Consider the following 12,745-nt stretch of genomic DNA (forward strand, 5'->3'; position numbering starts at 1 on the left):
GCTGGGTGAGGGGCTGTGCTGAGTGAGGGGCTGTGCTGGGTGAGGGGCTGTGCTGAGTGAGGGGCTGTGCTGGGTGAGGGGCTGTGCTGGGTGAGGGGCTGTGCTGGGTGGGTGCTCCTGGCTGGCTCTGAGGAGGAGGGGATGCCCTTACTCCCTGCTCTGACTCTGCACCCAGCGTGCAGGCTCCCATACAGGGCACCCCACACCCCCCAGCAGCCAGTCAGGGTCACACCTGGGGACAGGGGTCCTGCCCACTCTGGAGGACACTCCCCAAGTCCAGCCGTGGGGCCATGGGGCTGTGAGTAGGTGACCAAATGGCCCTGTGTGCCAGCAACATCCAAGTGATGTTGCTGACCCCCAGGACATGTCCCTGTGGATAAGATGGCCCTGGGCTGTCCCGGCTGCCCTTCTGCACCCATCCCTGGGAAGGGGCACCCAGCACAAGCCACCCAGTCTGTCTCTGCACCCACCAGGGATTTCCCTTGGGACACATCCAGGACATGACTCTGGGGACCCTGTGCAGGAACAGGGACTGTGGCACATGGCAGTGGCGGTGCCAACCCAGCTCACTGTGGTACTGAAAGCCTCAGCCATTCCGGGGGACTGTGGTGCTGCCTGGGCCTCTCAAGGGGTCTGTCTCAGCCCCATCAGGCTCCATCCCCAAGGCTTGGCCCTTCCCGGGAGGAGAAGCAGACTCTGTGTGGGGCAGGGCTGAGCCGCAGGAGGGTCCCACCAGGCTGCCCCTGTCCCCACTCTGCCTGCACAACAGCTGATGGAGATGCTGCGATGCTCCAGCTCACCCCTCCTGGCACTGCCTCCACAGCCAAGGGCACCCCAAGGTCATCTGCCTGCACAAGCAGCTCTGAGATGGAACAAGGAGGGAGACAGGGAGCAGTGGAGCCTCTCACCCCCACAGCCAGACTCACTGTGATTCCAGCCATCCAGGGCAGCCCAAAGCCATCCCATTGCTCACCACACCCCACAGTCCAGTGTCTGGTAGCAGAAGTTGGTGACTTGTCACCTCTGGCCACCAAGCAATGGGTTACAGTCCCCAGGAGGGGACCATACTGAGCCAGCACCAGGCACCCTGCTCACAAGCACAGGGCAGCCCCCAAAGGTCACCCCACATGCCCAAGCAGGAGCACCACAGGGACAGAGGCAAGCACAGGCACCCCTTGGTGTGTCCCCTCCAACTGTACCATGTGCCTCCAGGCCACGTCCAGGGAGCACTGGCCCCCAGGATGGGTGTGAAGCCATGGGTTGTGCTCTGTCCTGCAACAAGGTGACATGACTACAGTTACCCCAGGAGGGTCAGAGCAGCACTGTCAGGAGGCAAAAAACCTCCTGCTGTTCTGGGACAACACAAATGCTGGAGTTATTTATTTTCTCCTGTGCTGAAACAGGAAACCTCCAACGTGCTGAAACCCTGGACCCTGGCCAGAGCCAGGGGCACCTCAACAGAGCACAGTGTGAGCAGGATGCAGCTGGCAGGAAAATACAAGCCCTGGGTGTGCTGGGTTGTGCCCACCTGGCAGATGCCCCTGGCCCTGGCAGGTGGGGGGATGGAGGCTGATAGGAGTGCTGGAAGGAGGGGACCCCCCTCAGCAGCACACTCTGCTCCACGGTGCCACCCATTGGCAACAACACCTCAGTGCCCAGTTCTCACTGACCTGACCCAGCCTGTCCCACCAGCACTGCCAGCTGGACACAGGATGTCCCTGCAGTGCCAGACACAGAGAGGAAGCTCAGACACACTGGTTTACACACTGGTGTAAACTGGGAGAGCACTTTTGACAGCAGCAGGATTTGCCTCATGCACCACATGCCTTTCTCAACCCCTTGGGAACCCCCAGCTCAAGATGCACACTCCCTGCATGCTGGGGCAGCAGCCCAGCCTGGGGACTCACTGGCCCCCAGCAACCCCAGCTGGCCCAGCACCACCAGCACTGCAGGGGCTACACCACCAGGCCAGTGGGGAAGCACCTTTTGAGACAGCAGGGACACAACCCACCCAGCCGTATGGGCTGTGCTCTCTGTGCTCCCCCACCAGCTGAACAGGCCGGGGCGAAACCTCCCGGCTCAGGCACGAGTCCCCGCGCAGGAACCTACCCCGTGGTGATGTCCTCGTCCTCCGTCAGCGTCTTCCCCATCAGGTCACTGTCGCTCATGTAGCCCGACTTCAGCTCCACGTCGTCCGTGTCCAGCGCCTCGACCAGCTCCAGGCGGGAGATGTGGCTCAGCTTGCTGGGGCTGCGCATGGGCATGGTGTGCGAGTAGTGCGCCCGCTCGCCGTGCGGGTACCAGCCCGGGGTGCCCTCGGGCCGGCACGTCCCGCCCACGGACGGCGCGTCCCCCGCCTGCAGGCGCGGGCTCGACTGCCCGTAGCGCCCTGCAAGAACGGGGGTTAGGGCAGGGTGGGCAGCCAGGGTCTGTGCCCCTCAGCCCCAAAAGCAGGGCTGCAGGAGCTCAGGAAACAAAACTGCCCATTTCATCAGAGAAGGCAGTGACAGGACCAGGGGTGATGGTTTTGAACTGAGAGAGGGGAGATTTAGGTGAGACATTAGGTAGAAATTCTTCACTCTGAGGGTGCTGAGGAACTGGGATGGGTTGCCCAGGGAAGTTGCTGATGCCCCATCCCTGAAGGGTTTTAAGGCCAGGTTGGATGAGGTTTTGTGCAACCTGATCTAGTGGTTGGGTTCCCTGCTCATGGCAGGGGGTTGGAACTTGATGATCTTTAAGGTCCTTCCAACCTTAATGATTCTATGATTCTACAATTTCGAGGCAGCCAGGCGAGGCCAGAGGTTCCCAGCAGTGTGGGTGCAGGGACACCAGCCATGTACCCTTGTGGTCAAGAAGGCCAGTGGCATCCTGGGGCGCATTAAGAAGAGTGTGGCCAGAAGGTCAAAGGAGATTCTACTTCCCCTCTGTTCTGCCCTGGAGAACTGTTCTCAGTCCTGGGCTCCCCAGTTCATGACAAGGAGCTATTGGAGAGAGTCCAGCAAATAATTTCAGAGATGCTGAGGAGACTGGAGCATCTGCCTGTGAGGAAAGGCTGGGAGAGCTGGGGCTGTTTAGCTGGAGAGGACGAGACTGAGGGGGGATCTCATCAATGCTTAGAAGTGTCCACAAGGCAGGTGTCAAGAGGATGGGGCCAGACTCTTCTCTGTGGTTCCCAAACAAGCAACCAGATAAGGGGCAACAGGCACAAACTGGAACAAAGGAAGTTCCATCTGAACGTGGGGAAAAGATTCTTGACTTGGAAGGTTGACAGAGCACTGGAACAGCTTCCCAGAGAGAGGTGGTAGAGTCTCCTTCTCTGGAGATATTCAAAACCCATCTGGATACCATCCCATGCAACCTGCTCTAGGTGACCCTGCTGTAGCAGGGGGTTGGACCAGATGATGTCCAGAGATCCTTCCAACCCCCACCGTGATAGGATTCTATGATGCTGTCTGTCCTGCACCCCCTCCATCTCAGCTGGCAGGTCAGTCCCCTCCTGCCCTGCCAAGGTGCCAGCACAGCATCCCACACTGCAGGACCCACTGGGACATTCACCCCACCTGCACCCACTGGTGTCTGGGAGTGCCTGTGGAGCAGGATGTGGGAGTGATGGGGAGGTCTGTGCTACAGCCCCCATCACCCCTCCAAGGTGATGCTCCCCACACAGCAGCTTGGGCTGGATTCAACCACATGGTGGGAGAGGGGTCCACACCTCTCTGGGATACCAGCCCCAACCCCAGTCCTGCCAGGGAGCCTGTAGTGAAACGCCCTGACATGCTCTTCCTCAGCCATTTCCCCACCATCATTTCAACATCTGCAGTCCAGTCTCATACCAGACCCAGGATGGGATGAACTGGGGTGGTAGCACCCTGATCCCCGAGGATGTGCCTGTGAGCTGCACTGGGAAGCAAAAGGCTGGTGGGGGGCAACCCAGGGGCCGGGTTCCCTGCCATCAGCAACCTGCAGAGTGAGCCTCCATGTCTGGGCAGGAGGGGATGCCCCAGGACAGGGCTGCCCAACCCCCGGGGGCTGCCTGCAAGTGACCTGCTCTCCAGCCAGCCCAGAGCCCACGAATGCATCAGGAACAGGGAGTTCACCCACTCTCCACACCCCTTGGGGTGTATTTTGGGCAAACAGCATGTCGGGGAGTGATGCTGAGACTAAATTTAGACACCAAAAATGATTCCTTCTTGGAGCCACTACTTGGGAACCCACAGCCCTCAACTTGGCTCCAAACATTACTATTCCCTAGCTTGGATTAAACGGTCCTGCAGGAGCAGTAAAAGCCAAACCCCAGCTGCAACATTGAATTTAAACCAGGGAACTGCATAAAAAACCTAGGAAGTTTGTTAAAGCAGGACAAAAAGGGACTGCTAAAAGGGGTTTGTTTTTGTCGGCAGCACAAAGGCTGTTTAAGGATGTTCTGTTGGCAGCTCAGAGCAGATGGAAACCACATCTCCAGGCAGGACTTCAGCAAGGCCCCAAGGACAATCGTGTGGCCCTGTAGCCTGGTGCAAAGGCTGCCAGAATATGATGTGTTTCAGGAACAAAGTTGTGTACTAGTGAGAAGAGAGCAAAGAAGAAGTCCCCAGGCACTGGCTGGAAGAATAAAGGGAGGAGAACAAGAGAAATCTGCGGAACAGTTTGTGGAAGGAACAAAGGGAGAGCCTGAAGTGGCTACAGGGACACCGGTGACACAGGGCACATCCAGCAGACCACAGATGACATCCACGTCGGACATGCTTGCAGGAAGCATTCCCAAGAGCAGAATTAGTGGGTATGTGTGTAATTACAACATACCAGGGAAGAGCTGACACAGCTTTGGTAAAGGAAAATCCAGCTCACAGCCACGGTGGAGCTCCTGGAGAGCTGTAGGGAGCACACTGAGGCTGCTGAGGCTGCCAGGAGGTGGTGGGTAAGTGCCCTCACCAAAGGCAGACCAAGCTTCCAAACAGCTGCCATGGGATAAGAGGGAAGATCCTCATGAATTTAAGAACCCCTTATGGGACAGAACACAGGGGTAGGCCATCCCTGGGCTCTCTCTAGTCATTCTTCTCCATGGGAAGGACACAGCTGAGGTCTCTGGCACTCGATGCGGTTGTAACTCCTCCAGGAAAGGAAGTGATAGCAAAGAGTCAAACCCCACCAGCAACACTGGCTTCATTACCCTGCATATCCTCACCCTGTTTCCCACAGATCGGGGCTGATGGAGCCGAGTGCTGGGCTGAGAGGGCAGCAGGTGAGGTGTGACACAGATGAAGGCAAAGTGTGCCCAGCACCAGCCTGCAGATCAGCTCCTGCCAGGAGCAAAGGGACAGCAGAGCAGGGATGGATCATCCCAGGAGATCATCAGCTCAGGGAGTATTTCCATGTCCCCGTGCAAACCCCACTGCCCAGCACTCTGCTGCCCCCGGCTCCGAAAAGATCCAGAAAATGCAGCAAGGATGAGCAAGGTCTAGATGATCTTCTGGGTTAAGAAGATGTTAATCAAGCGACTGCTCCATCCCGGTGAAGCTGATCGCGGGGAGACCCGGAGAAGGTCTGGTATGAGCGGTGGGCGAAGGGGGGGAGAAGCTGCTGCTTTTTTCTCCCTTTCAACACAAAAATGAGGATCGAGAGAGACCGCGAGGGGGCAACAAACGGCAGGAGAAGGACGTTCGGCGCGTCCTCGGCTTTCCCGGCTGGCTGACAGTCCGCACAGCCTCCCCGCAAAGCCCAACGCGGCTGCAGCCCTGACTGGGAGCCGGAGGGTGCCCCGAGGTGATGTCCCCTCCCCACCCACTGCTGGCGGGGTCCCGGCTCTTCAGCCCCCGGGGCCGGGCAGGAGGCTGGAGCAGACCCCAGGCAGGTCTGCAGCAGAGCAGGAATCCTGCACTGGTCTCAAGAGAGAAACCTGAGGGGGCACAGGCAGCCCCAGGGATGTGGGACACATCTCCGAACGTGGGTGGACACTGCCATGGTTCACCCTGTCCCCAGCCCCACTCTGGGCAGGGTGCCCCACCTCTGCCCGTGGGCACTTGCTCAGCTCTGTCCGAGGGTTTCTCCATCACCACCTCTACACAGAGTAGAGAAACTGAGCCACAGATGGGAATGCAGCTTGTGGTGCAAACCCGGGCAGGTGAAGGGAACACCTTCAGCTCTGCTTGTCCATACATGGATACTTGGCTGGGAACAGACCTCACCCAGTGCCTGGGGTCTGGGGGTAACCAGCTCCCCTTGGTCCCACCACCCCCGATCCCCATTGCCTTGGGGCACACAAGGCAGTGCTGGGCCTGGAGCACTACCAGGAATAGGGCTCTGCTGCAGCCCCATGTGTGACACCCCACAGATTTGGGGGCATCTCTCCAAGCCCCCATGCACAGGGTCCCCAGGCCATGGAGCACAGCCAGCTCCCTCCAACACACGTGGCCCTCACCCAGAGCTGCTTCTCAGCCACCTCAGCCTCCCTTGGTGACTTGGGAAGGGCAGTGGTTGTAGGGAAGGGGTGGTGGGGGTCTGGCATCAGGCCTCACCTGTGAGACACTTGAGAGCCCCTCAGGCTGGACATGGTCTCCTCCAGGTTCTGACGAAGGTCCAGCACATTCTGCACTGTCCTCTTCCTCTGGGACTCGGGGTCTGCAGAGAGACAAGGCAGCAGCTGTAGAAGGATGAATGGCTCCTGCACCCCTCTCCGTCGCTGTGCCCCTCAGCTCCTTCCCACACCCCTCTGCCCCTGGCTGTGTCCCCCAGCTCTTGCTCTGCTTGCTGGGAAGCAACAGGGCAGGGCTGGCACCAGGCTGGAACTGAAATCCCACCCTCAAGAGTGCCTCAGCCAAGGTGGGGATGTCTGCTCCAGAAAGGATGAGCTGGACAGTGGCCAGTGGAGCCAGGGGGACCAAGTGGGGCCACAGGAGCCATGCAGGTGACAGAAGGTGACCCTGAAGGACTGTGACCCTGCTCCATGGGGCCACAAAAGAACACCTGCCATGGAAGAACAACCCCAAACCTGCCTCTGCATCCCCCAGGTCCCAGAGTTGCTCTGGCCTGGGGACACTGGCACTGCAGCAGCAGGTCTGAGGAGCTGCCAGGGAGCAGGGCCAGCTGAGCCCCCTCCTGCCTCTGCCCCAGAGCAGGAGCTGCTGCCACAGGCTGGAGCAGCCGGCAGGGCTGAGCCCCCCGGGGGGGGCCATGGGAACCCTCAAGCTCCAGCTTCCTGGGGGCTGCTCCGAGTGTACAGACCCACACCATGGGTGTGCACACACACACACACAGCCTGCACGTGTGCACACACCTACCTGCACCACAACCCCCTGTGCACACACATGCATACACACACATCCACACACGTGTGCATGCACACATGCACACAGCAGCATACAACTGCACATACCTGCACACACAAGCATGAGCACACCCACCCCCAGAGACACCCACACATATGCTGGCAGCCCAGAAACCAACCATGCCCTGGGCTGTGTCACCAGCAGCATGACCAGCAGGGCCAGGGAGGGGATTGTGTCCCCTCTGCTCTGGTGAGACCCCCCTGCAGGGCTGGGTCTGGTTTTGGGGTCCTCGACACAGAAGGGACATGGAGCTTTTGGAGTTTGTCCAGAGGAGGCCACGGAGATGATGGGAGGGCTGGAGCAGCTCTGCTCTGGAGCCAGGCTGGGAGAGTTGGGCTGTTCAGCCTGGAGAAGAGAAGGCTCCAGGGAGACCTTAGAGCACCTTCCAGTGCCTGAAGGGGCTCCAGGAAAGCTGGGGAGGGATTTGGGACAAGAACAGGGACTGTGAGGACCAAGGGAAATGGTTTAAGCTGAAAGCAGGGAGATTTAGATGAGATATTAGGAAGAAACCCTTTGCTGTGAGGGTGGTGAGACCCTGGAACAGGTTGCCCAGAGAACCCAAACTATTTGATGACTCTATGATACCCAGCCCCATGTGTGTCCAATCCCTCTTATCCAGTTCCCAGCACAAGGCTTAGCAGGAGGCAAGTCATGAACTCGTTATTAAATCTTAGTGGTGGGGCCTGCACAGAGTTCCCCAGAGCCCCAGATGGGGATGTGAAGGCAGCAAGGACAGAGGGATGGAGGACTGGAGCAGAGGGGGCTGCAGACATGGAGCTGGGGAGCAGAGGAGGCTTGAAGAGCCCTTGGTTTGGGGGGTGGCACCCACCCTGCTCTGTGGCTGGGGACAAGGGGGCCCTGTGTCCCTCCAGTGGGGCAGGTAGAGCCATGTGGCAGATCAAGGGCACCCTAAAGCTGCCAGGTCCTTCCCTTGAGCTGCCTGGAAAGGTGGATTTTCCATTGAAAAATGGCAGGGCAGAAACCCAAGGCCAAGTCCACTGCTGCCACACGTGCAGTCTGGAGGGTGATGGAAGGTTTGGGAGAAGCCCAAAGGGAAGAGCTTGTGTTCCCAGGTGGGTTCATGCGTGGAAGGACTTGTTCCCCTCAGCTCCTCCACCCTGGCCACATCCAGTGGGTGCCGTTCCCCCTGATCCCAGCTCCTGCAGCTGGAGAAGGCGGCACATGCACATCCCTGTGGGTGCAGCAGGATGAGATGGAAGAGCCTCCCTTGTGCCCTGGTGCTGCCAGCAGCTCCCACCCCCAGCTCCTCCCGGACACAGCTCCCTCCCAAAGCCCCCTGGCTGCCTCCCCCATGACCACCACAGCCATTCCCCTGGGCACAAAGCCTCCAAGGGGGCCTGGAGCTGCCTCCCCCTATCACAGTGGGGCTGTGACAGCTACCCCTGACCCCAGGAGTGCTGGGCTGAGCCCTCGCTGTGTCCCCAGCTGACCCCACAAAGGGGCTGGCACACAGGTGTCACCTTCCCCTGCACCCCACTGCTGATGAGGACCCCTGCAGCGAGGAGCCCCAAGACACTCAAGGCAGGAAGCAGCACCCAAAGGCTCAGTGCCTGGTGGAGGGGCTGGAAGGTGCCTCAGCCCCAGGGTTCCATGGCACTGGCACTGACCTGCATCCCCAGCTCCACCTGCAGTACCCTCAGCACCCACAGTTTGCTCTCCTGGCCCTCAGTTTTTGGGTGACTCCAGGCTCTGGAGTAGCCCCAGGTAAAGCAGCAGCTCCCACTTGGGAAAGGACCAGACTGGGACAGGAGGAGCTGCTTGCCCACCTCTGGCACACGTCCCACTGGCTGCACCACTGCCGGGGCTGGAACGGCACTGCCTGTCCCCTCTGTGCTGGGACAGGGCGGTGACACCCAGCCCCCGACAGCCTGTTTTCCACATGCAGCAAGGGGCTGGGGGCTGTCTTGGGGCTGGGGGCTGTCTCAGGGCTGGCTGAGCCAGAACGTGTGAGAGTTGAGCCGAAACCAGAGCCACTGGGAGAGGCTGGAGTGTGGGAACGGCAGGAACGCTGGATTCCTCCCCGCATCAATTTAGCAAGCTGCCCGCAGCCAGATGTTTCCAGCTGCCGGAGCAGGGAGCAGCAGGGACAGCTCAGCCTGTGCTGTGGAGGGGTCAGTTGGACACCCTGTCTCAGTCAGGCTCATTTCTCCAGCACCAACGGCTGGGATGTGTCCCACGGTGTCCCCTGCTCTGCTGAGGCTGCAGGCCTGGGGACGGGCTGTCCCCTGTGCCCTGGCTCCAGGCTGGTTCCCAGCTCCCTGCTGCTCCAGCCTGCTCTGTCCTCATGTCCTGAAGGGAAGGGGGATCTGCCTTTGGCCATGTGTGGCCGGGCTGGGGGAGCCCCAAGGCAGCCCCAAGGCTCAGCCACTTTCCCCCAGCCCTGTGCAGGAGGGCCACCAGTCTCCACTGCCTGAGTCACTATTCCCAGTGCTAGGCTGGGTCTAACCTGCCCTTGCAGGCAGGCATGCTTGGCCAGCTCTCCCAGCCCCTGCTGCTGCTCCTTTCTTAACATGGCACAAGGGGAAACTGAGGCAGGCCATCTAGCCCATCCCAAACCACCCCACGGTCTGCAGACACTCTCCCACACAGCCTCCACCATCTGTGTTCCCACCAGGCAAGGCTGCCTGCCCACCATGGTGCACACCAGCACGGTGACCTGGCACCACGGAGGTCTGACCCAAACCCACACGCTGCACATCACCCTTGTCTCCTGCCCTGCACCACTTGGGAAGCAGCAGGGGCCATGGCCAAGAGAAGGAGCATTGGCGAGGTGGGATGAGGGGCTGGAGGCAGCCAGGGAGGAAAACGAGGAGGAGGGAGCTGTGCTGCCAAGGGCACGTGTGGTGGGTCTGCCTGTGCCGGGCAGAGCCAGGAGCTCCAGGCTGTGCTCACATCCAACCCTTCCCATCGCCCCCAAGAGGGACTGGAGGCAGCTCCTCTGCCTGCGGGAAGGGGCGCAGCCGCAGCCGGGCGCTGCCGACGTGGCCAAGTACGTCAAGGAATGAGGAAATCATCGACTCCAAACGCCTTGTGACAGCTCATTTCAAAGGAGCATGTGGCCAACAGCTCCTGCTGGGGCCAGGCAGAGCCATGTCCATGGGACACGTGTGCCCCATGTGCCTTGGCACAGAAACCTGCGTGTGTGTGTGCGGGCCAAGTGCTCCTTTGCATCATACATGTGTTCACATGCAGGCCACGTGGTAGCCAGACCACTCTGCCTGCAGAAAGGTGCATGTGTGCTTGTGCACACCTGTGCCTGTGACCTTGCATGTGTGCCCACGTGCACGGGTGCAGACATGACGGCAGAGCAGCCAGCACCAGCACTAGTGTGCCAGGCTTGCCTGGATGCACCATCTGCACCCGTGTCCGTGTGTCCAGTGTGAGTGTGACACTCACACACGTTTTCCTGACCCTCACAACCCAACCGGTCTCATTTCAGGAGATCAGACTCATACAGGATGCCTGGTGACCCACTAAAGATGCTAATGGCAGTGGGAATTTGCTGTAAAAGGCCTGGTAGTGTTTGAGTCATCCTGCTGGGCCTCCATCACACAGTAGCTGCAACAAATTTCCCCAGGCCGTGAAACATTTTTAACTGGTTGCTCAATTCCTTCCAACGCATCAAAAAATACACTAATAAGCTCTGCAATAAAACCCACTCTCCCAGGGCCACGAGGCTCCCCCAGCCCCAAGCTCCCTGGCTCCACCAACCCTCCCTCTCCCACCCTGCTGCCTCAGCCCGTGCTCCCTCCTGCCTTTATGAATGAATCAGCCCCAGACATCTTTTTGCTGGGGTTTTCCTGGCAAACCCTCTGCTCTGGCACCCAGAGCCCCCCACAGCCAGGCTGCTGTCCCCAGGGGAGACCCAAGGCCCTGAGCCCCACGGGCTCCCAGCTCACACCCCGTGATTCTGCTGCCGGCGTCTTGGCGCAACCACGGCAGAGTCTTTCCATATGGAGTGAAATGGGTTTATCTTGCATTTCCTACATCCAGCTCTGATTCATGCTCCTGGACAGCTGGGAGAGGTGATAGTTGCGACCTGCAACCCTTCTCCTTGTGGCCTAATTTAATTCTCTTCCTCCCCCCCTACCAAACAGGCTGAATGAGCTGCAGAGATGGCTGATGGGGCTGTGTGGGGTGACTGCCAGGTCCACAGTGTTTGCTTCCACCACCAGCCCTGTTTTCCAGCCCATCCCTACAGTCCCTGTGTGCTACCCCAAAGGAGGTAACCAGGACCCCCAAACCCACCCACCTCTCTCAGGAGATGCCTCAGGGTGCTCAGGCCAGAGCACGTCCCCTCTGCCCAGCTCCCCAGGAGGCCATCTCACCCTTCCCTGCAAACCTGCACCTGCTGCCCTATGCCATCCGAAGGCAGCAAGTTTGTTAAAACTCCTGTGCTTTAACTTCCAGGAGCTTCTTGGTGTGAGCAGAGACCTGGCTGCCAACCCCGTGTTTCCTGCAGCAGTGTTGGGAGCAGGTCCTGCTCCCTGAGGGGCAGGGATGGGGCTGGGAGCCCAGTGCCACCCAGCACCCTGGGAACATAGTCCTGGGGTTCTCAGATGGCTGGTTAGCACCTCTGAAACACCCCGGGCAGACTGGCAGGAAAAGCGTGGCCACCATCCCCAGAGGAAGGCAGCAGCCCTGGGTCTGGTGGAGCTGGAGGCCATGTTCCCTGGGGACACAGAGGCACAGCCCAGGGGACGTTCCTGGGATGCTGCAGATCCCTGGGAATAGGTCCAGTCCCAGCCCAGGGCAGGCTGGGCTCCCCGCTGGCTGCTGCCCCGCACGTAGCCCCGGGCGGGCTGCGGGGAGGAGTTGGCACAGCTCAGCGTGTCCTGAGCTTGCCCTGGGCATGAGGAAGAATGGCCAGCAGGAAAACCTGGGGAAGCAACAGGGTTACAGTGGGCAGCACTGGTGGGACAGCATGCACCACACATGGTCCCAGCTCCCCGAGGAGCACCAGCTCCTGCAGGGGCACCATGAGACGAGAAGTGGTGGCAGAACCCCGCTCTGGCACAGCCACCCCACATGTCACACCTTGCTGGACCCTTCTGCAAAGCAACATGTCTCTGCAGGAGCTCCAAAGGTGGCTGCAGCAGGAAGGAAGCCCATTCCTCAGCCTACACCCACCATCCCCATCCCCACAGCCACCCCCTTCCCACAAATGTCCTTGTCCCCATCCTGCAGTCATTCCCATCCCACAGGATCCCAGTCCCCGCAGCCAGCGCAGGCTGGGGCAGCCCCCCCCCGTGTGTGGGGACATCAGCTCCCCGCTGGCAGGCAGGCAGTGACACAGGGGCAGTGACACTGGTGACAGGCTGTGACAGGCCGGGGCTGCAGCCGAATCAGCACTTCAGGGGCGGCTGCTGAGCCTTTTGAAATCCGCCCGTAACCAGGGCAGG

The 12,745-nt window shown here is 60.0% G+C and overlaps 1 protein-coding gene across 1 annotated transcript in view; it reads right to left on the bottom strand.

Annotated features, from left to right (window-relative positions):
- NAV1 (neuron navigator 1) overlaps window positions 1-12,745 on the bottom strand; it is a 44,808-nt gene that overhangs the window by 23,577 nt on the left and 8,486 nt on the right. The window contains exons 3-5 of the mRNA XM_009994354.1: window positions 6,513-6,615; window positions 5,783-5,874; window positions 2,110-2,389 (exon numbers count right to left, since the gene is read on the bottom strand). Coding sequence (XP_009992656.1) covers window positions 2,110-2,389; window positions 5,783-5,874; window positions 6,513-6,615 — 475 coding nt within the window. The remainder of the gene's footprint in view (window positions 1-2,109; window positions 2,390-5,782; window positions 5,875-6,512; window positions 6,616-12,745) is intronic.

The sequence above is a fragment of the Chaetura pelagica genome, unplaced genomic scaffold (genome assembly GCF_000747805.2).
Source record: "Chaetura pelagica isolate M959 unplaced genomic scaffold, ChaPel_1.0 scaffold470, whole genome shotgun sequence".
Taxonomy (NCBI): domain Eukaryota; kingdom Metazoa; phylum Chordata; class Aves; order Apodiformes; family Apodidae; genus Chaetura; species Chaetura pelagica.